The sequence below is a fragment of the Pyrus communis genome, chromosome 17 (assembly GCF_041283825.1).
Source record: "Pyrus communis isolate YQ-2024b chromosome 17, ASM4128382v1, whole genome shotgun sequence".
Classification (NCBI taxonomy): Eukaryota; Viridiplantae; Streptophyta; class Magnoliopsida; order Rosales; family Rosaceae; genus Pyrus; species Pyrus communis.
The window spans coordinates 4,564,971-4,587,747 of NC_142581.1; the positions used below are offsets into that span (position 1 = coordinate 4,564,971).

General features: G+C 39.2%; 2 protein-coding genes and 1 pseudogene across 3 annotated transcripts; 2 read left to right on the forward strand and 1 right to left on the reverse strand.

Annotated features, from left to right (window-relative positions):
- Window positions 1–1,366: 1,366 nt before the first annotated feature.
- On the reverse strand, window positions 1,367–6,331 carry LOC137708590 (O-fucosyltransferase 27). The gene is made up of 10 exons (XM_068447703.2): window positions 5,987–6,331; window positions 5,459–5,543; window positions 5,000–5,070; window positions 4,823–4,911; window positions 4,478–4,721; window positions 4,247–4,359; window positions 4,046–4,136; window positions 3,803–3,931; window positions 2,716–3,266; window positions 1,367–2,235 (listed from the first exon to the last, which is right to left on the reverse strand). The coding sequence occupies exons 1-10, from the start codon at window positions 6,185–6,187 to the stop codon at window positions 1,743–1,745; spliced, it is 2,067 nt and encodes a 688-aa protein (XP_068303804.2). The 5' UTR covers window positions 6,188–6,331; the 3' UTR covers window positions 1,367–1,742.
- Window positions 6,332–15,648: 9,317 nt separating this feature from the next.
- LOC137708019 (phosphatidylinositol 4-kinase gamma 7 pseudogene) lies at window positions 15,649–19,042 on the forward strand (annotated as a pseudogene). The gene is made up of 2 exons (XR_015958661.1): window positions 15,649–16,047; window positions 16,640–19,042. The product of XR_015958661.1 is annotated as a phosphatidylinositol 4-kinase gamma 7 pseudogene (transcript).
- A 1,875-nt stretch (window positions 19,043–20,917) lies between these two features.
- On the forward strand, window positions 20,918–22,445 carry LOC137749537 (GDSL esterase/lipase 7-like). Its single transcript, XM_088689447.1, has 3 exons — window positions 20,918–21,172; window positions 21,686–21,934; window positions 22,347–22,445. The coding sequence occupies exons 1-3, from the start codon at window positions 20,918–20,920 to the stop codon at window positions 22,443–22,445; spliced, it is 603 nt and encodes a 200-aa protein (XP_088545573.1).
- Window positions 22,446–22,777: the final 332 nt, after the last annotated feature.

The window sequence follows — 22,777 nt, forward strand, 5'->3', positions numbered from 1 at the left end:
ATAACTAAAAGGTGATCATTTGAGATAATATTTTACACTAATCTTATTCTTCATACATCAATAGTGCGACAGTTGATGCGGTTTATTACATATCTCACATAATTCTTCTAACATTGGATCATAACAACGGAAAATAATTACCACACCTTTTTTTTTCTCTCTTACACACTTCTGTTTAATCTTGTCCAGAAGAAAAAAAGTGTGTTGTTATCCCTTCACATAACAATTAACTTCCAAAAGATCTCTTAGGCTTCAAGTGAGAGATCCATAGTACCCTTCTTCCTTGGCAATGTTTGTAACAAGTTGAGATTCATATGGTTGAGCCTTTGGCACGCCTCAAGTTCAAGTCCAAACTAGCCCATTCTTACTTTCTGGGCAGATGAGAAGTGCTTAGCAGCGGCCACATTCCACGCCTCCGGTCCATCCTCCCGCCTTCCGCTCCTTGAACGCATCGTCTCTCCACCAAAGCAACGGGACAACAACCCCAACAAGGACATGAACGAACTCGCCGTATTCTTACTCATGATTCTGATCTTAACTTGGTCTGAAAAGAGGCTTTCAAATTGGAGAAGTAGAAGGAAATGAATAATATTCAACAAGGAAGGCAAGGAGCTGATGAGATTGTTGTTTTTCCTGGTTTTGTTGCTGCTACTTGGACTTCTATCTTTGCTTTTATATAGCTTAGTATTCTTGGAGCTCAAGTTTTGACCCATGTCTCCCATATTTCTGAGCAATTTCTGGGAACCCACAGATTTTCTTGAGAGGCAAACAAAGATTAACCTACATGAGCTTTAAACCCACTTATGTATCTTTCTAAGGCCCCACGTCAACTTTGACCAAGAAAAAAAATTTGACCAATGCGTGGAATTCATATCTGAACGAGGTGAAGAACTCCGGTACTGTGTTGCGACACGACACAAATATAACAACACACGATATATAGACATGATGATACCGTAAATTTAAAAAAAATAAGAAAATAGACATGGCGATTAAGATATAATAAATTTATATTTATTAAAAACAATACACATCCAATTAAATAAATCAACTTATTCACTTTTTTTAAATTTACCAAAAAGCTCATGCCGTGTCCAAGGGGCGTGTCAGCATGTCCGACATTCTTGGTACTTCGAGGTTTCAAAGTGTTCGTGCAACCTATCTTATGTAAGAACATAAGACCTTCTGTATTTTAATCTCACCCGATTACACATTGATTTCACCTGGTTTGAAAGTTGTCCCGGTTCAGACGTCCCTGCACAAGTTTTTTCTCTCGAATGAGTAGAGTAGGTAGTGGTGAACACTTTCTGACAAAGATATGGAAAGAATTAATTGAAGTCTAACAAAGACATTTACCCTTCTGCTCTTGACAAACTTCAATACTTGTATCAGTCTGAAGAAGAGTAAAAAATCTTATAGAAACAATAGAGATTTCCCGAAAGAGATAATCTAAAGCTATAATTTCATACAGAACATATCAGCTTACATCAAAATTGGATGTGGGGTTAAATAATGACTATAATTTACATAAAAGAGGCTTAAACAATCCAATAGAGTTGAGTGAGTGCTTCAAAGATGGCCAAATTAGTTCGGTCACTCGTGTTCTTGAACCCCAGTTAGAAAACTTGCATTTCCCGTTTGAAACTGGAGTTGGAGATGATTCCAAACTTGCTTGGATCATACTAATGAAGATATATTTTATGTACAGAACTGCAGACCATTGATGCGACTCAATCAGCCCGCTACCTTTCTCCACCCTCGAGCTCTTCTTGATCCTCCAACTGAGTTTCTTCTTTGTTGCTTATGTCTCCATTACCACCATCATGATCTCCATTATTCTTCCGGAAGAACAACCCCGATGAGGTGGAGTCGTCTTCTTCTAGAGTTTCTTCATTTTCCTTGTCTTTTGGTTTTGACTGCAATGTCAAGTCACTCTCCATCCAAGCAGGGCAATAGTGCACGACTCCAAGAGCAGAAAGAACTTGAGAATGACTAGGAGTTGAAGCATGAGGTGATGACGTGGCATTGATTGATTTTCCAGCAGGATCTTGCCTTAAGCAAGAACATTCCGGGACTGGATGAGAAATAAAAGACAGCGGTTTTGATCTTGCAGAAGCTTCTATTAATCCATCAACTAATCTCTTTCTCAAATGCTTGCGTACTGACATCAGCCAAGTATGGTTTGCGTGGTATAGGTGGTCATGAATTTCATCTAAAAGCTTGGCGACTTCTTTTCTGCATTCAGAAAAACACAAAATGAATTTTTGAGAAAACACAGACATTCGTCATCAAGGGAGCAACCGAATACAGCAAACCAAGCCTCGCAAACATACATGCACCTTCTTTGAAACAGGCTGTGCCTCATCCCGATTCTTCCAAAGAGAAAAGATTGAAATTTCTCAATATATAGATACACATAGTACTTTTAGTTTGCGGTTAATGATCACAAAAAGCTGTGTATTGACCAAATTGTGCTCACTAGCCGCTCGTCAGTATGCGTTCATAAACACATCAAGCTTTGAAAGAAAAATGAAAAATAAACTACAATGTATTTAATCTAACAGCTCAAATGTTTCAAATCTCATATCCTGATCCCGATATGAGAAAATTTTACATGCATAGTTTATGTCATAAAATAACTACAAACAGTGAAAGACCTTCCATTTATTAATCATGCAAATGAGCAAACACGTATGTCCAGATAAAGCTGCGTACCTGTCTGGTCTGTATGTCTTTGATTCAGCTGATTGATAGAGTCGGTGTCCCATTACCAAGCTCGCAAAATTTGGGTGTCCCTTACCATCAAAATCAAATCCAGGGATAAACACATCAGCTTCAACGCATATCACATAATCAATTGCTTCCCACAGAAGTTTATGAGCATTGGTCCTCAATTCAATAACTGTACTATCAGGCTCATTATCACTCTCCGCTACCCAACCCCACCAACCTTCAATGTTATAGGATTTGGGCCTGGCCGGGGGTGGTGGAAGTGGGCGAGGACGAGGGCCTGCATTTTTCCATGCTTCAATTTTCATCTCTTCCTCAATCACTGGTGGACTCCTGGGATTGCGATCGACTAGGTTAGCTTCGCGACCATACATCCTACTAAGCTCCCAAGGCATGCTGAGGGAAGTCCTATCAACGACATTTTCAAACATTGCACGAAGAGGGATCAACGTCCTTTGGCCACCAAAGATTTCTCCCCCCGAGACATATATTATTGTGTCCCACAAGTACCCATATGCACGAAGAATAATACCAATCTGTAGAAATTCAAGGAATATAGACAAAAGGTTCAATAAGAGCATCTCAAAGGAGATGTCAAATCCTAAGTGGAATGTCATGTAATCAAATTTGAAGGTAAGAGCAAGCTCCAACCGATATGTCAATCAATGTGGATTGACATATAAGAAAAGGTGATGTCAATAATTTTTAATTATTTTATTGTGGGTCCCATTAATGCACCAATTATAGATCTTTGAAATTTATTTTAATTGATTTCTTTTTAAAATGGGTCCTACAAATATCATTTATAACAAAAGAAAACATATGGGTTAGCAGTAGAGAAAATTTGACATTACCACGTCAGCCATCAAATTAACATTTGACATTTATCTTTTGACATCTCCTTTGGAGAAGCTCTAAGAAGTCATTTCTTATTAAAGGATGTAGACAATATTTTTGGCGAGTTAATTCAATGCTAAATAGACTTGCAGTATATATTACAACCAACTTTATAATATTTACTTCATCGCCATTATGAACATTACTTTTGTTTTGTAGCCACATCGCATCTTACCTCTTCTGGCATTAGGGGGCAAGAACCTTTAAGGCGTTGTTTTGCAGAATTCACCGAAAGCTTTCCCTTGACAATTCCACGTTTTATCATCCATTGTCTTTTGTGTTGAATGAGTTCCGTGTGTACATCCTTCGGAAGACAAACATATGAAAATCAAACGCTATGAAAGAGTTCCAAAAGAATAATATATGATGCAGTCCAGGGTCAAATGCTATGAGCCTATGAATGATTCAAAGCAAATACCTGGAAGAGTTCAGCACAACCATGATATGCCAAAGCCTCCCGGGTCATGCCAGGGTCAAATGCTATGAATGGCTGTCCAGGAGCCTTTAATCTAAAGAGGTAGAAAATATTATACGTGAAAAGCCATGCTGATGAGAAAAAATTAGATACCACACATTGAGAGAGAGAGAGAGAGAGAGTAAATGGATGCTGGTGGTTGACCTTTGTAAAATTTCGGTGGCAAGCTCCTGGACCTCCTGTCGGAACCTAAGGGCGTGAAAAGCAACCCTACATCTCAGCCTCTGATACTCTTCAAGATCGGGTGGCAGGATAGCCTACATTACATCCAAAACAAGGTAGTAACAGTTATATCATTAAACGAAGAAATATAATACTCACTTCCACGGACTCAAGTTATGAGTACAGTGCAATAGAGAGAGCAGACACTGTTACCTGCAAGCATCCACCGTCAGACACAACTAGTTCAACTACTAAATGCTTCTTCAAAATTGGAAGAACATTGTTCTTGTAGTAATATGGTGAAGCAGAGTAAGGCACTTTAAACACTGGAATGTTCTTTTTTCTCCTTTGCCCTTTAAGATTTTGGGGAAGCATCTTCACAACTTTGACGTCTTTTGACAAGGCTGCCATGAATTGGTCCTCATTGTAGAGATAGGCAAAACTTTTAAACTGAGAGCTACGTAAAACCATAAGACACAAACAATAAGTACTGAATACATCAATTTAGGGCACGAACAAACAAAGCCGAGATTATAATAATTGTCCAAAAAGGCAAACCTTATGCCCTTGCTGCTTGTGGTCGATTGGATCTCAGGAATCACTAACGTTGCATTAAGAAACCGAGAAACCACAACTACATCACATATCTGAAAAAACAATAAGATGCTGCAGCTGTAAACTTATAAGACAATTGAATACAATCGAGAAAATGCTATTAAACCATGACCCCCTTACCGAATTCCTGATCTCATGAAATCCACCTTGTATCCTGACAAAGATAAACCCGCTGGTATCTGAATCGGGTTCTGTGACACACAAACACATTTCACTTTAGAATGATTCCATATTTGTTCACAATTCAAATAGATAAACAAACATCCTGAATACAAATTTCAAGGTTTCCATACACAAAATTTTAAACATAAAGCATATCCTTCTGGGCTAATCACGATTATAATTACACTGATCAAGTTAAACCAAGGACCCCACCGGTTGTGTTAAATTTACAATCCGACATAAAGTAAGATTTTAAACTTTCTTTTTCTTAAGAGAAAGAAGTGTTATCATCAACCTTTTTGGTAGCATTGATTCTGCAGAGAAAGTCCTTAAACCGAAATAAGTGTCCAACATAAGCCTCCAGAAAGCATCAAACCAATATCGAAATCACTATAGCAAGATGAAAAGCAGGCTAACCGGCGTAATGTCCTCTGGGATTTGCATTCGGCTGCAAAGATTCGAGATGCCGAACCGGACCCCATAGCCTTCTATACATTGGACTCTGTACGCACACCAAAGTAGAAGGATTAGTAAAACTGATTTCAGAAAACCAACAAAATTGATAAATAACATAATTGATATAAAAAACAAAAAAAACGGATCCACACTAAATTCACACGCTCAAACCAAACCGATTTCAGAAAACCAACAAAACATTTTCTTTCTGAATTTCCCATAATATCGAAGACAAAAATCCCCAAAAAAATCAATGTCACAAAAACAACAATGATTGCCACTTTCAGAGCAAGAACAATACTTTACCAGAAGAAAACAACAAAACAAACATAACCCAGAAACAGAAACACACCCAGGACTCAAACTCCACAAAAACATGAGAGAGAAAGAGAGAGTGAGAGGAGAGAGAGAGCAGTTAAGCAGAGCAGATGAACTTGAGAAAGATGAGATCTTTGATGTGGGGGGGGGGGGGGGTTAAGTGAAACGTACAGTCTTGGAGAAATTCAAGCTGTCACCAATGGCTCTTCTGGGGAAGATTGTGATGGAGGAGTGGAACTCTGAAGCAGCAGCCCCTTCTGTGAATCTGGCCAGCAGAAAGTGCACAAAGAGAGAGATTGCTGAAAGAAACAGACCAACCAGTCCAACCCATTTCATCTTTGACTTAAACACCATCTTCCCCTCCCCTTTCATTGAAACCCCACTTCAGGATCAGAACTACAGCTGCAACCGGTTTTTGCAGAAGCACGGGGTGAGAGAGAGAGAGAGAGAGAGAGAGAAGTGGTTTTGTTTGAGTGGAAAGAAAAGTCACAGAGAGAGAGATAATGCGGCACGTGCGAGTGAGATGCACATACACACTACATTTGAGTGTTTGAGTTGAGAGGGACCAGGCATGGCATTTTAGTACATTAAATATTTGATGTTTTTAATAAATAGCTGTCCGATGGCATCCCACCTTCTGCTTCAGCGCGTGTAATCATCGCCAGACCCAGTTGGTAAAGAGGGCAGGAGGGTGTAGGATAAGCTACGGCGAAGCGTCGGATATATCTGGTGATGGTGTATGATTGGAAAAGCGAGGTGGGATGGTGTTGGAGTTTAGTCACGTGAGGTAAAGAAAATAACTTACATATAATGTGTTCATCGTTATATTATATTTTGCTCTAATAATATATTATTGTGTATGTTTCTCTTCACATAATAATGTATTATTAAACTGAGATATCGCGGTGATATAAATTCATTATATGTAAGTTATTCTCGTTTGTAGGGTTTTTGTAGAAGTTTTGCTTGTGTGTGAGGGTGTGTGCGTGTGGTAGAATATAGATAAAAGGGTATTTGTGTGAAAAGGAAAGAAAGGAGCTTTTGGGTGGAAGGATGAGGTGGGCACAAGGAAAAGTTTAGTGGTCACCATAGATTTTTGCATCATTTTGAAATTTCAATGGGGAAGAAGAAACTGATAATGCAATGATGTGGATAAATGGTAGAGATTCTTCGATTGTATTTGTATCTTTCGTCACATAACGAGTATATAGCTAATCGGTTACACATCAAAACCGCTAAGTAGGAGTGGCATAAGGATGTGCAGGTAATGCCTAGGCCGGCCATCTCTTTATAAATATTTTATCTATGCTAATTTTTGGTAAGCTTTTGTTATGCACTTAAAACTTAAACTCCGTCTCTATTTTTAGAGTAACTGAATTGAGTATCGGATATTTAGCCAACCCCTCCATTCACCTTGTGAGCGCGTGTGTCGCTTTGGTCTTGATTAAAAAACGGTATTTGTTTTGTAACTACAATTTCATCAAATCTGAAAAATGACGAAATTTTGTCACCACAATTATTGTAGATGAAAAGTTTACATGTGGTACTAAAATATCATACTCAAATTTGTTTTTTCAAAAAAAAGAAAAAAAAGTTTTATAAATACAAATTCAGTTGTGGAAATGGTACATCTGAAAATGATTGATCTAGTAAAGTTTTGTCAAAGAAACGAAATAGGGAAAAAGACAATTGAAACAAAGACATTAATTAATCGATTAATAAAAGGGATTGTTCAAAGTTATGTCCTTTATCAATAATTCTTTAAAAAAGAATTGTTCTTTTATTGAATTTCATTTCATTTAATCCCCAACGTACACATTTCCGACTTTATTATGTTGAATTATTTCTTCGTTAAATTTGATTAAAGGTCTTCGTGGTGAGAGAGTGATCGGAAGATAGTTCCGTGGTAAAAAAATTCAGATTTAAACTCTCGTGGTCAACTCCGTTAAGATTTAAACTTAAAATTAACATCTTTCTTATCTATCTGTTAACTCATTCAATCTTCATAACTGAAAGAGAAAAAAACTTATTAATCCAAGACTGTGAATTCGTTAATCCATGCTTCGATTCCATTCAAACATCTTTTGTCCATTAATCAGGGAATTCCATGTAAAGGTAATGAAGGAGGCTCCAGACGTTCAGGGTAAGGCGAGCACAGCACCTGAACCTGCTCCTGCAGAAATCTGATGTATCCCATCACTTCGTGAAGCACCGATGCCGTGTCCGTCTGCAACACACCCAATTTTCCAAGTTCCCAGAAGAAGAAAAAATATTTTCGATGAATTTGCAAAAATATTATCAAAAAATAATTAACTGGGTGGCTTGATTTGGGTTTTTGCAATTCCACCCTGCCGTAGGTTGAAACGAGCTGCTGCAGCGCTGTGATTTGTTCTCCGTGCTTCTCTTTCCTCTGTACATTTGCAGAAAACCAGAACCCATTTGGTAAAAACAGAGACGAATATTGTTCTGCTTTGCAGAAATGGCAAAGAGAGAGTGCGAGAGAGAGAGAAGAGCATGCAGAGGGTGTGAGTTCTGGAGAGAGAGAGAGAGAGAGAGTAGCATGCAGTGACGCAGATGAGCTTACGAGGTTTTGTTCTTGTTGAAAGGTCGTAACTTTCCGTTGCCGGCCGACGTGCGATTCTCCAGTTTCGTCTTTTTAGCCAATCATTTTTTCTCAAATGGTAATGGAATCGAAGAATGGATCAACGAATTCATAGCCTTGGATGAATGAGTTTTTTTCTTTTTTGCTTATGAACGTTGAATGGATTAACAGATAGACGAGGAAGATGTTAATTTTGAAAAATCCTAACAGAGTTCATAACAAGGGTTTAAATCCGAATTTTTTCACCACGAAAGCTACCTTCCGATTACCCTCTCACCACGGGGATCATTAATCCAATTTATCCTTATTTCTTCCATGGGGACTTGGAAATACTCATAACTCTGATACAATTGTGTTTTCATCGACACTCGGTGAGAAGCATATCAAGGCTTTGACTGCCTTTTTGTTTTGATTTAGAATATGAGAAGAAGAGTTATTTTTCGAATGTTGTTATTAGTACTCTGAGGACTTATTTGGTATTCCATTTGAGTTTTAAAATTTTTAATTTAAAAACTATTTTTCAATTCACAACTCAAAAATTTGTTTGATGAGCTTGTTTTTGTAAGATTGGATCCAATCTGTTGTCTTGAATATTATCTGCTACAATTGCAGCAGAGTTTTATATACAGTTTTACTACATACGCATGCAAATAAACAAACCAACTGGAAGTGGCATCCTTGCTGTCCACTATGCATAATCATACATCCTTAGGTGGTAAACCATTTTCCAATCTGTAAAGCACAGTGCACTGCATGAGGAGCATCTTTAACACTTAATGCACGGGAGAAGTACCCTGAGGTGGACTTCGTCTAACAGTCCCCTGCAAGCTTACTGGTGGGGAGACAATTGGAAGCTTGGAAACCAGAAATTTAAACCTTGACGAAGATAACCCTTTGGTAAAAATGTCAGCCAGTTGGTCCTGAGAACAGACATAATGAACCAAAAGCTGCCCACGAACAACTTTCTCACGAACATAATGAAAATCAACTTCCAAATGCTTGGTTCTGGAATGAAAAACGGGATTGGAAGCAAGAGCAATCGAGGAGACATTATCACACCATATAACTGGTCGAACCAAGTGCAAATGGAGATCACGATATAACGATCGTAACCATGAGAGCTCAGCGGCAGTATAAGCCAATTGCCGGTACTCCGCCTCGGCACTCGATCTTGAGACAGTCTTCTGCTTCTTCGAGCTCCAGGACACAAGGTTTGAGCCCAAATAAATACAGAAGCCTCCAGTAGAATGACGAGTATCAGGGTTACCTGCATAGTCTGCATCAGAATAGGCTGTTAAGGTGGCATCTCCAGGTCGATATATTAAGCCATGACTAAACGTTGCTTTTAAGTAACGAAGTATGCGTTTAACCGCTGCCCAATGTGTGTTCTTTGGTGAATGCATGAACTGGCACACCTGATTTACAGCGTACGACAAATCAGGCCGAGTTAGTGTTAGATACTGTAAAGCACCAACAACACTACGATACATTTCTGGATGCTCATGGGGATCACCAACATGTGCACTCAATTTCTGACCAGTCACCACCGGAGTAGAAATAGGTTTGACATCAGTAAACTTAGTTCGAGTGAGTAAGTCTATGGCATACTTAGACTGACTGAGATGCATGGAATCACCATTATATTGGACCTCAATACCCAGGAAATAATTCAATGGTCCCAAGTCCTTCATGGAAAACAAACTGCCAAGTTTCTTTATCAAATTTGCCATTTGAGTAGAACTATTTCCTGTAATTAAGATGTCATCGACATAGACTAACAGGAGAAGATAGACACCTCGTTTATTGAAGACAAACAAACTGTAGTCACAGGTGGATTCTTCAAAACCGAGTTGAAGTAAAAAATCTGAAAACCGTTGAAACCAAGCCCTAGGCGCTTGTTTTAAACCATAAAGTGAACGTTGCAACTTACAGACATGGTTGGGAAACTGCTGATCAATGAAACCTGAAGGTTGACACATGAACACATCTTCAGATAAATGGCCATGCAAAAACGCATTTTGCACATCGAGTTGGCGCACAGGCCATTTCTTGGACACGGCAAGACTCAAGACAAACCGAATGGTGGTGTGCTTAACCACGGGACTGAACGTCTCATTATAATCCACCCCAGCTTTCTGGTGAAAGCCATTGGCTACTAAACGAGCTTTGTGACGCTCGATAGTACCATCAACTCTTCTTTTAATCTTGAACACCCATTTATTGGGAAGCACATTCATGGTATGATGAAATGGAACTAAAGTCCACGTCCCACACCGTTGTAAAGCATTGAACTCCTGGACCATTGCATATCGCCATTCCTCATGCTTGACTGCCTGGCTGTAACAAGTAGGTTCAACAGACACAGAATCAACGGCAACATGCATAGCATACTTAGGGTTAGGTTTGATAACCCCTGACTTGAATCGAGTAGTCATGGAATGACCCGTAGTACTAGGTTCATCAATATGCACAGGTTGAGAATCCACTAATACTTGCTCATTGGGTTGAAGGGAGGTTCCTAAACTTCGGCTAGGTTCAACAGGGGACAGGTTTGTATTTGGCACGGTGGTGGAATCATGAAGGGAGTCTGAACATGGGACAGAGGTCGAAACTTGTGGGATAGAGGTCGTGACTTGTGGGATAGAACAAGAAACATTTGGGCTAGGATTAGGCAAAGCAGGTAGGGAAGAATTACTAGATAAGGGAAGTTAAATAATAACGGGGGTGAAAAATTGTTACCTGGCAGGTCAACACTCTCAGACGAAGACATGAGTCCCTTAAAAGGGAAGAAGTCCTCATCGAATAGGACATGGCGAGACAAATAAACTCGTCTTGTGGACAGATTCAAGCATTTGTATCCTTGATGATTGAGTGAGTATCCAAGAAAAACACATGGTTTAGACTTTGGTTGCAATTTATGTTGATTGTATGGTGTTAACCAGGGAAAACAACGACACCCAAATACTTTTAACATGTCATACTTTGGTTGTTTTTGAAAAATTTTCTCAAATGGTGAAGTGTTTGAAAGCACACGCGTTGGCAAGCGATTGATTAAGTATGTAGCAGTTAAACAAGCATCAACCCAAAATTTATGTGACATGGAAGATTTGGAAAGCATGACAATGGCAGTTTCAACAATGTGGCGATGTTTGCGTTCTGCTAAACCATTTTGTTCAGGGTGTTTAGGGCACAAAAAGCGTTGTGAAATACCATGAACATCAAGAAATTGCTGGAACACATGACTTTTATATTCACCACCTTCATCACATTGAAGAGTTTTGATTTTGCAATTAAACATATTTTCAACTTTGGCTTTAAACTTGACAAAGATTTCAAACACTTCAGATTTTTGTTTCATGGGAAAAATCCAAGAATATCTCGAATAATCATCAACAAACAAAACATAATAACGATAACCTTCATTAGAAATAATGGGAGAACACCACACATCAGAATGTAGAAGTTGTAAAGGAAATTTAGACATAGACTCGGAAATATTGAAAGGTAACCTAGTGCTTTTACCTAGAGGGCATGACTCACAAAAGGGTACATCACAGGCACCATCAATAGATACCATTTTATTTGAAACTAAAAATTGAATTATTGGTTTGGCAGGGTGACCAAGACGAGCATGCCACGTTGGGGCCGAAACCCTTACACCCACACACGCAGATACAGAATGCTTGAAATGTCCACTGCCATTTGGAAATGGGTACAACCCATTCTCACATCTCCCTCGGAAAAGCATCTTCCGTGTCTTGAGGTCTTTGACAAGAAAGAAATGGGGAAAAATGATTAGGTAACAGTCATTATCTAGGGTAAACCTATGGGCAGAGAGTATATTGGTGGAAGCATTAGGACAGTGAAGGACATTTCGTAAAACAAAGGAGCAAGCATTAGTTTCAAGTTTATTTGAACCATAGTGTGCAATCGAGATACCTGCATTATTACCTACACCTCCCACGCCTTCATTCCCATTGTATTCTTTGGGATTGATCAAGTTCTGAAGATCAGGAGTTATGTGCGCGTTGGCACCTGTGTCAAGGAGCCAAGAGCCATTCTTTTGTTTGTTTAGGGTGATAGGTGAAGACGTCATTGCTGAAAGACGGGCAGCTGGTATTCGTCCTTCGAATGCAGTGTTCATGCGATGGTAACAATCAAGGGCAGGATGTCCTGGTTTACCACAGATTTGACAAACTATTCTTTCGCCATAAGAAATAAACCTGTCTCCATTACTTTGGGTATTCTGCAAAGGATTGTTGTTGCGAGAGTTATTTCCTCTCGGAGCTGCACCACGGTTGGAGAAGTTGCCACGTCCTCCACCACGAGAACGTCCACCACTACGTCCTCGTGAAGCCACAAAGGCATTGACAGCAGTGCCTTCAACCAAAGGAACGTTGTGTTCTGCCAGTCGCCTTTCCGTAGTCAGCAGCAAGGATTCAAGAGTTGGATAAGTGATAGGAGTGTCACGTGCTTGTGCAGCACTCACAGTCATCTCGAACGCTGGCCCAAGATTATTCAACACGATCTGAACCAGTTCGTCGTCACTCACAGGTTGCCCAGCAAGGGCAAGGTTGTCAGCTAGTGCATTCATTCGATCCAGGTAATCCGCCACAGATAGATCACCTTTTTTTGTCTGCAACAACGCATTTCTCAGAAACAAAATGCGATTTTGAGATGTGGATGCATACCTTTGCTCTAGAGCTTCCCAGGTAGCTCGAGCCGTTCTTTTGCTTGCCACCGCAGACAAGACAGAAGCAGTGAGAGATCCATTAATCCAACTAAGAATCATTTGATCCTGCTGCACCCAAGTTGTGTATGCAGGATTGACAGTAGCAACACCATCAACATGTTTTGCAGGACATAACACTGTGCCATCAACGTAGCCCATCAGATCCCTACTTTTCAGAATAGGGAGAATTTGTGCCAACCACAGTGGGTAGTTGGTCCTATCTAATTTGATATTGACGACAGTGGAGAATGGCTGGAAGGTAGGAGTTTGGGGGTTGGATTGGACCACAGGAGCAACGGGAACATTGTTTTCAGCCATGGAAGCGATGTTGGGAAGGATGACAGGACTAGGATCTTTGTCGTTTAGACAAAAAAGGCTCTAGAAACCATGTAAGATTGGATCCAATCTGTTGTCTTGAATATTATCTGCTGCAATTGCAGCAGAGTTTTATATACAGTTTTACTACATACGCATGCAAATAAACAAACCAACTGGAAGTGGCATCCTTGCTGTCCACTATGCATAATCATACATCCTTAGGTGGTAAACCATTTTCCAGTCTGTAAAGCACAGTGCAAACTGTAAAGCACAGTGCACTGCATGAGGAGCATCTTTAACACTTAATGCACGGGAGAAGTACCCTGAGGTGGACTTCGTCTAACAGTTTTGTGAAACATGAACTCAAAAATAACTAAAACTCTAGCGTGAAATATGAGAACAACAAAAATTTATTTTTATTGTTTTTTTTCTTTCTTCTTTGCGACATATGCAGGACCTTGGCGTTGAGGCTAGTGACACCAAACATTAATTTAGAGTAACTGGCGGTGATGAGAGATATCTTTCCGGCGATTAAGAGAAATGTTTCAACGATTGTGACATAGAATCTTTCCGACAACGCAAATAATTTTTTTCACACCATCCCCAACCCACCGTCCTCTCACTCTAATCACCCAATTTTCAATGGCAACATTTGAAATTAGCAACCCACCACCATATATGTGAACAAAACCCACCTAAAGATAACATGATTTCATAGTATGAAATGTGAAATTGAGAGTTCCAAATCAAGTCGTCAAGATATTGGGTATTGGTGAGTATTTTCCAGGTCGTTTCTCGGATCCCAACCCGACCTTAGTATCCTCCCTCAACCACCATTGTACAGGCAAGTTTTTGAGTTATATAGCCTAAATCCCTTAAGATTTGAAACAGTTTCTAGGTTCGATACCAAACAAGTTTTTGGGTTGTAAAAAAATTGTTATTGAGAGAAGTTCATCCAAGTGGTTTTTAAATATTAGAATTTTTTTTAGTAGAATAACAAATAGCCTTAAAGTTACATTGTTACTTTTTATATTTAGAACGAAAAGTACCCTTTTAGGTCTAGAATGATTCATCACCAACTTTACCGTTATTATTTTAATTTAACCACCTATCACTAAGTTAGAGTTTCACGCAAAAGACCTCAATAATGTTAAAAATGAACATTATACATATAAGATGTATATATCATTTTGTTATATTTTTGGTGCGAGACTATTTTTCAAACAATATATGTGAGTGAGAGTGTTAAACTGTTAATTCCATTAATTAGAAAATTAAATCATCTTCTTCTTACCAGAAATAAAAAAGAGTAAGAGCATCCCCAATGAGAGCTCCATATGGGGCTGGAAATATAGCCCATTTTAGAGTTCCGACGAATCTTTAGGGCTTTATAAAAGAATATCTCTCAATGAGGGGCTATATCTTTCGGGCTCTATACGAGGCTATATATATTTATTTATATAGTAATTTGATTAAGCGATGAATTTTTTTTTTTTTTTGTGTTAGCTTTTTTAAGTTGATTTTTGGACGTGCTATCTTAATTTATTAATTTTTTTTATGAACCCTTCAACCTAAAAAGTTCAAATTGTGACAAAGTTAGATTTCATCACTTATAAATCGTTCGTTGGATTAGATTCCTTTATCTCAATCTCATTCGTTGAAAGAAACAAACCCCCACTTCGCCCTTTGAAATATTTTGATTTTCACGTATAACATAACAATTTACCTAGCACCAATTGGTAAATTAGTATCATACAATTTTGGAAAATTATTTGAAAATTTCACCGATCAATGCCCATAAATGTTATATCAATTTGAAATTTTAATTCTTATGAAATTTAAAACAATCATTAATTAGCCAAATTGCATGAAAAACAAGTAAGAAAAAAGAATTAAAAAAATAATAAAAGAAGAGTATAAGTGTATTTGCAAGTGGAGGGAAAGTGCTAAAATTTTGCTCACAGGGGTTTCTACTTTTTTTGTGGGACCCACTGTTTTTTTGGGCTAAATGTAACTTGATTTTATGCTACTCAAGAAAGAAAGTTACTAGGTCTAGTGGTGGATCTAACCTTATTTTCTAGCACATTGATGATAAAATCTCACTGAGACTAGAAATGTGGTAGGTCCCATTGATGATGCCCTAACAAATTGTTTAATTTCAGTTTCTAGATCTTTCTCGGAACCCACTGCCGTAAACACAACCGCCCCGCGGAAGCTATTCGCCAACTCGCATCCTTCATTGCCATTGGATGTCAGGGCGCGTAGCAATCACATCCGAACCACGTGCTCCCACGTGGCGGAAATACCGCGCGCATAATGTCACTGCCCGTAATTTAAAACCCGAGTTCAGTCACCGCGTTAAACCCCTTTTCTGGTTCTCGCGAGAGGGAATGATACGGAACTCCGAACGCGGGAGAGAGACAACGAACTGTCACAGATTCGAGGTCCGATCGATCGCGCCCGTCGATATTTTTCGGCATCCAATCTCCGCCTTCCGTCGGTCCCTGATTCCCTCTCGTCTCAGCGGCGGTGGATCTTCGGTAAGGCTTCGCCGTCCGGTTCCCAATCTCGCAGCCTCCGGTGAGTCTCATCGTTCGCTTTTTTTCTCCGTTCAGCATCAGGAGATACAATTATTTAGCAAATTTTTGCAATTTAAATATCGCGATCGGCATTTGATCTTGTGTTTGTGCTGGTACGGAAGATTCTGTGATCAATTTCTTATGAATTTCGTACTTACAAAATAATAATAATACACAATTAAAAAAAAAAAAAAAAGCACTTAATCTGTGTGTTTTTGTAATTTCCGTAGCTTTTTATACATTAGACAAGTAAAACGATTGCTGGAAATTTCTAAAATTACTGATTTTGGAGGAGAAATTTTTAAAAAAGTACAATAGAAAATGAGAATTTTTGGATAGGGGAATTGAATGGAGAAGAAATTGAAATTCGATTCTTGGTGATGCATTTTTGGATTGAAAGTTCATGATGCAAACTGCTGTTAGGGATTTAATATTCGGAGAAATAGAGTTTCGATGTTTTTCGCTTATATATAATGATTGAATTATTTCGAGAGAGTATTATGTATTTAAAGGACTTAGAATTTGGTTTCTTTTGTGAAATTTTATTTATTCGTAAAATTGTTTTAACGAATATGTTCTGTTGGAATGGCCAGCATTATCTCCAATGTAGAAAAATTTGCAAAAGTAGATGGCTTCTTCGATGTAGCGTTTATGTGAAACTCGCAGTTGTCTTCTACTTGGTTTGATTATGATTATTTACGGTGTAAACATTCTCCGTAAATTGGTGCCGGCGTTTGAGTTTGGCATCTTCTTGAGAGAGAAGCTCTCTTCTGCTGCCGCTGCCTCTACTGCTGGCATTGGAACTTGCCGTTGCCACTTCTTTGCTTCCCTTCGTGTCTCCTGAATTGCATAAACCTGTACATAACCAGATGGTAGTTGCAACCTTCAAAGGACCTCTTAATGGTGAGTACCATGGGGATAAGAGGTTTGAGAGAAAAAATTCTGGCAAGAGACGTGTATTTGTGCAGACTGAAGCCGGTTCTGTTTTGGGTATAGAGCTAGATAGGAGTGACAATGCTCACACGGTGAAGAGGAAATTGCGGCTTGCACTGAACGTCCCAACTGATGAGAGTTCATTGGTATGTGGTGACATGGTGTTGAAGAATGATCTCAGCATTGTTAGAAATGATTCTCCGCTTCTTCTCACCAAGAACCTTATGCACAGAAGCTCGTCTACCCCTTGTCTCTCACCTACTGGGAAGGATCTTCAGCAGAGGGATCAGAGTGGTCCAATTGAGGTACTGGGATACTCAGATCAGTTTGCCAAAACAAAAAAACTGGTTCGTGATATTGTGAAGGCTATACGAAATGACATTGATCCTGTTCCTGTTCATAGCGGTCTTGGAGGTGCATATTACTTTAGAAATTGCGATGGTGAAAATATTGCCATTGTGAAACCGACGGATGAGGAACCGTATGCTCCAAACAACCCAAAAGGTTTTGTTGGGAAAGCTCTTGGACAACCAGGTCTCAAACGTTCTGTGCGGGTTGGGGAGACAGGTTTTAGAGAAGTTGCAGCATTCCTTCTTGATTACAACAATTTTGCTAACGTCCCTGCCACTGCTCTTGTGAAAATTACGCATTCAGTTTTTAATGTTAATGATGGAGTGAAGGGTAATATGCATCAAAATGGAAAGCAAGCAAGTAAGATTGCATCTTTGCAACAATTTGTTCCTCATGATTTTGACGCCAGTGATCATGGGACTTCTAGCTTCCCTGTTGCTGCTGTGCACAGAATAGGTATCCTAGATATCCGGATTCTTAACACGGACAGGCATGCCGGGAACCTTCTTGTTAGGAAGCTTGATGGTCCTGGGAAGTTTGGTCAGGTGGAGCTTGTACCCATTGATCATGGCCTCTGTCTGCCCGAAAGCTTGGAGGATCCATACTTTGAGTGGATACACTGGCCTCAGGCATCAATTCCTTTCTCTGATGATGAGCTTGTATATATCGATAAACTTGACCCTTTCAAAGATTCTGATATGCTTAGGATGGAGCTGCCCATGATTCGAGAGGCATGCTTACGAGTCTTAGTTCTTTGCACGATTTTCCTCAAGGAAGCTGCAGCTTTTGGCCTCTGTCTTTCCGAGATTGGTGAGATGATGAGTAGGAAATTTTGTGGGCACAAGGAGGAGCCGAGTGAACTTGAGGTCATATGCATTGAAGCAAAGAAACAGTTAGAGGAGAAAATATATTGTGAGCCAAAAGCAATCAAGGAGGAGGTTCAATTTGATCTAGACTGTGGGGAGGAGTCAGATTTGAGTCCAATCACGGAAGTGAAAATGGAAACTGAGAGGAGGAATTTCCATTTTGGATCGGAAGGTGGAAATGGAAGATATGCACTTTCCAAACTAGAGGAGAGTGTGGAGGAGGACATGGACAGGCTCGACGGTAATGAATTACCTTCGAGGTTGGATGAATGTGCGAGTGTGGTGCAGAATCGGATTCCAAATGTTTCGAAGCTGTCAGCATCATTGAGAAACATCAGCATTGGCGAGAAGAGTTGGCGACACCTAGGTTCAACGCAAAAGAACGGTTGTTGGGCTGGCACATCGTCTGGAAACAGGAGTGTGAATGAGCAGCTACCTGAGAGCAGCAGTTTCGTGAAGCTGGTGGATATGAACGAAGAGGAATGGATGCAGTTTCTTGACAATTTCCAGAGATTGCTTCGTCCTGCTTTTGCTAATCGCAAAGCAGGGAATGCAGGTCAGAGGCAGAAACAGAGGCTAGGGACTTCATGCCAGTTTTGAGGCAATGGTTTGTTAGATAAATAAACCGAGTACTTGTAAGGTACGGTGCTTGGTGGTGGTGGTTTTTTTTTATCTTCTTTTCAGAAGGTTTTTTTTGTGGGAAGAACTGCTTCCGGAGTCTGATTCACTCTTTGTTGGGAATCAGCTAAAATGGAGGCGAGAATTGTCTTCTCATTTGCTTAAATCTTTGTACAACTTCGAAGCTGCGTTGACTTTGTAGAGAGTGAATAAATGTTGTTTCAAGCATATATATCTAAGTATATGAGAAAATTGTGAAGATGGCGTTGAAAGCAATAATGCCTATGCCTTAGGTGCGGGTTCAATCCTTACCGATCCTTTTGCCCAACATTTAATAATTTAACCTGCTAACGCTATTATTTGTTAAAAAAAAAATGTTGGAAAAATTCTACGAAGTTTAGGTGCATGGTATGGAACGTCTAAAACCCCGGTGTTTCTCAATCTACATATCCCTAGCTCAGCGATGCTGTGCCGGCACCCTTTCTCAACCCTCAACTCTCGGCCGGTATCGAAAACACCGCCAAATTTTCGTACATCTCTCATCTCTGTCTCTGCCGGAAACTAAATATTCTAATACTCGTTATTTATTCTTTTATTCATATTAAATTTTTTATTGGTCGGATATCCGAAATCCAGTGTTTCCGGCCAGATGTCTGAAGTTACATAGAGAAGCTTGGAGGGCAACCAGAAAAGTTTAGGGTTTAGTCAAATGTACTTAGAGGTAAAAGGGTGTACTTTTCGGTGTTTCGAGTTACTCCGGGAGCGTTTCAACAAGGATTGTTTTTGAGTTTCAAGTTTTTGGCAAAGTTTAAGATTTTTGGTATCTTCATTAACGATTAGGATATTTCAATTCCTGCTAGTGTTAGCGTTTGACGCCTATATGAAGGCCTTGTTTGGCATGAAGAAAACCAATGCATCTCTTCTCTTTTTCGGATTTGATGACGCTTGTCAATTTTCATATCGTTGTTTTTACTGCATTCGCATCGCATCTTATGAACTTGCAAATTCACCTTGTTTATAATTTGGTTCTGTATGCACTGTTTGCAGTCTTTTTGTTATTGCGGTCCGTTTGGTTCAATTGTACAAGTGAAGAAAGCCAAAGGATACGAATGTGAGTGTAAAATGACATGATCTTTGGAGTGTCGATAACAGCTCTCTTTATTCATTTGCTTTTACTAAAAGTCCGATGCAGCTCTAGCCTCTAGAGTAGTAAACTAATAAATGGTGGAAGCCAGTAGTATTCGATCACAAAGTAGAGTAATGCTACTGGATGGTGAGTGAGCTCTTCTGTTCTTATGCTTTTAGGCTGATGATGAGGACAAAATTAAGGAGGCGGCCAATCGGATTAATCAGTTGCCAGACGACATACTGTCGTTGATGTTTTCCTTGTTAATCAGTTGCAAGATCTGATTGTTAACAATAATCTTCGTTATCACTCATCATATTTGTCCCCATTCATCACATGTCTATTTTTTTTTTTTTGTTTTTCGAGCAAGGATTATCGTACTGTTTTAACTATTGATATAATTTTATTCTTTTGATACATGCGAAATTCTACTTACCAATCTCAACTGCAGAAGAGAGACTCGAACTTGAGTGCATAGGAGATGGATCTTAGCTGACGTTGCTATGTTCATGTTGTGAATTTAATTTTGTTCTTCGTTTGGTTCATTTCTTTGATTGCTTAGTTCATTTTATCGGTTGATTGTATCATTTCACATTTCGAGTTTCCCCTTTTGAATCGACAATCAAACACTCAGCAAGCACAGTCCATGACCCAAAACCCTAACTTGCAGCATCAGTTAGTTTTTGGAGCCGCTGTGGTCACATGAGATGTGAGTTAGGCCACTTCTCAAAACAACGATCACGAATTTGCTTCAATTCACTTCACTTTCCGTGAGAGTTAAGCAAACCATCACATATCAGTTACCATTACATGTCACCAAAACTGCAGTTCCCGCCTCACTAAAAGCTCACACCAATTGGTCTTCCTCGTGAACTGACCAATCACATCAATATATACATGTACACACACACACACACGCACGCACACATACACACCTATATTATATCGGAGTTCTAGCAGCAAATTAAGCATCGCAAATGTTGCAGAATATGTTGCAGAATATGAGAATGGAATCAATGCCACTTATATTCTTGTTCACAGTTATTTTGTTGCATCTTCACTCACTGCAGATGCATAGTTTGCCAATTGCACCAGCGCTGTATGTGTTTGGGGATTCACTGTTTGACAGTGGTAACAATAATTTTTTGCCAACTATTTGTAAGGCAGACTATCTGCCTTATGGGGTGAATTTTGTCAAGGGAGCCACTGGAAGATTTACCAATGGCAGAACAGTAGCAGATTTTATAGATAATTTTTTTGGTTTATTTTCAGTTCATATCTTTTATTGGCTCTAACTCTTTGTACGGTAGTTTCTAACTTTCTGTTGAAATCTCTCTCTCCCTCCCTCTCTCTCTCTCTCTCTCTCTCTCTCTCTCTCTTCTTTTTTTAGCTGAGTTTCTTGGCCTACCATATCCTCCCCCATACATGAGCATACGTGGATCGGCGACAGTGCTTAAAGGCCTAAATTATGCATCTGACTCTTGTGGCATTCTACCAGAAACTGGAAGCCAATGTGTAAGCTTAGGCATGAGTCAGTCAAGTTAATTAATTATTAGATGAAGTTGGTTTAGTTAACTGGTGCTCTTTAATTAACATCCATCTTTTCATCATGTTTTGCTAATGAGATCATTAATTTTAGAACCATTCAAATCCAATTAATCGCAGCCAACATGCTTGGCAGGCAAGGAATTGCTATGTATATACATATAGTATGAGTTTTCTTTCATCTTTTTCTACTTTTGCAGGGTACATGCTTAAATCTAAAAGACCAGATAGATTTGTTTCAACGAAAGGTGAAGTCAGACTTGCCAGGACAAATAAAAAATCACACTGATCTTTTGCAGCACTTGTCCAAATCTTTATTTCTGTTTTCTGTTGGCAGCAATGATTTCATCTACAACTACCTCGAACCTGCAGTTTTCGATACAAGCAAACGCTACTCTCCTCAACAATTTGTACAAGTCTTGATGGATGCAATTGCTCACCATATGGAGGTACCAATATCTGATCTCTTTCTCTCTTGTCATTCAGTATCTAAGTAAAATAATGATTAGCGTTCTTGGTGAAAATGTTGCAGACGCTATACAATTTAGGAGTCAGGAAAATAGTCATGTTTGAAATTGGTCCGCTTGGATGCATCCCGTCAATTGCAAAAACACATAATCACAGTGGAAACTGTGTGGAACATACAAATGAGAGCTAGCCTTAATTTTTAATGATGAGCTCGCGCAATGCTTGCAAATTTAACCACCACTTTCCGAGGCTCTTTCTTTGTTCTTGGTCGAGCTAATAGGATTGGTTATGATGCAATTACAAATCCTATTAAATATGGTAAATTCAAAAACTATGTTGTCCTCTCCCCATTTAATTTATTCGATTTTGTTAATGATTTATATGTTTTGACAGAACAGGGCTAATGGATGGAAGCAATCCATGCTGCACTACTTGGGCAAATGGGACTTCAGGGTGCATTCCATTTCTTACACCGTGTTCCGAACCAAATAATCACTTCTTTTGGGATGCTTATCATCTTACTGAATCTGCATATTCAGTTATAGCAACAAGCTGCTTCAATGGTTCAACTGTTTGTACGAATCAGTGATTAATAAGATTATTTATCAACCTAGCTAGCTCAAGACTCTTGGTTTTATGGAATCATGGATAAACTATTGCAACTACATGTTTGCATAAAGACTAATTATGATGTAGTTACATCAGAGAACAAGTCTAACTACAGATTATTAGCAGAGATGCTAGCCGTATGATCATGAAGGCACACTTAAAGCAGTACACGCCACAATTCTACACAGACTAGATAGCTATAGGGGCCTGATCAC

Coding starts and splice junctions, on each gene's coding strand:
- LOC137708590 (XM_068447703.2), bottom strand. CDS start 6,187: ATGAAAGGGGAGGGGAAGATGGTGTTTAAGTCAAAGATGAAATGGGTT. Junction 4,360..4,477: donor CTGACGGTGGATGCTTGCAG/GTAACAGTGTCT, acceptor GATGTAATGTAG/GCTATCCTGCCACCCGATCT. Junction 4,137..4,246: donor GCCACCGAAATTTTACAAAG/GTCAACCACCAG, acceptor CTACCTCTTTAG/ATTAAAGGCTCCTGGACAGC.
- LOC137749537 (XM_088689447.1), top strand. CDS start 20,918: ATGTTGCAGAATATGTTGCAGAATATGAGAATGGAATCAATGCCACTT. Junction 21,173..21,685: donor GATTTACCAATGGCAGAACA/GTAGCAGATTTT, acceptor CTACTTTTGCAG/GGTACATGCTTAAATCTAAA. Junction 21,935..22,346: donor CAATTGCTCACCATATGGAG/GTACCAATATCT, acceptor ATGTTTTGACAG/AACAGGGCTAATGGATGGAA.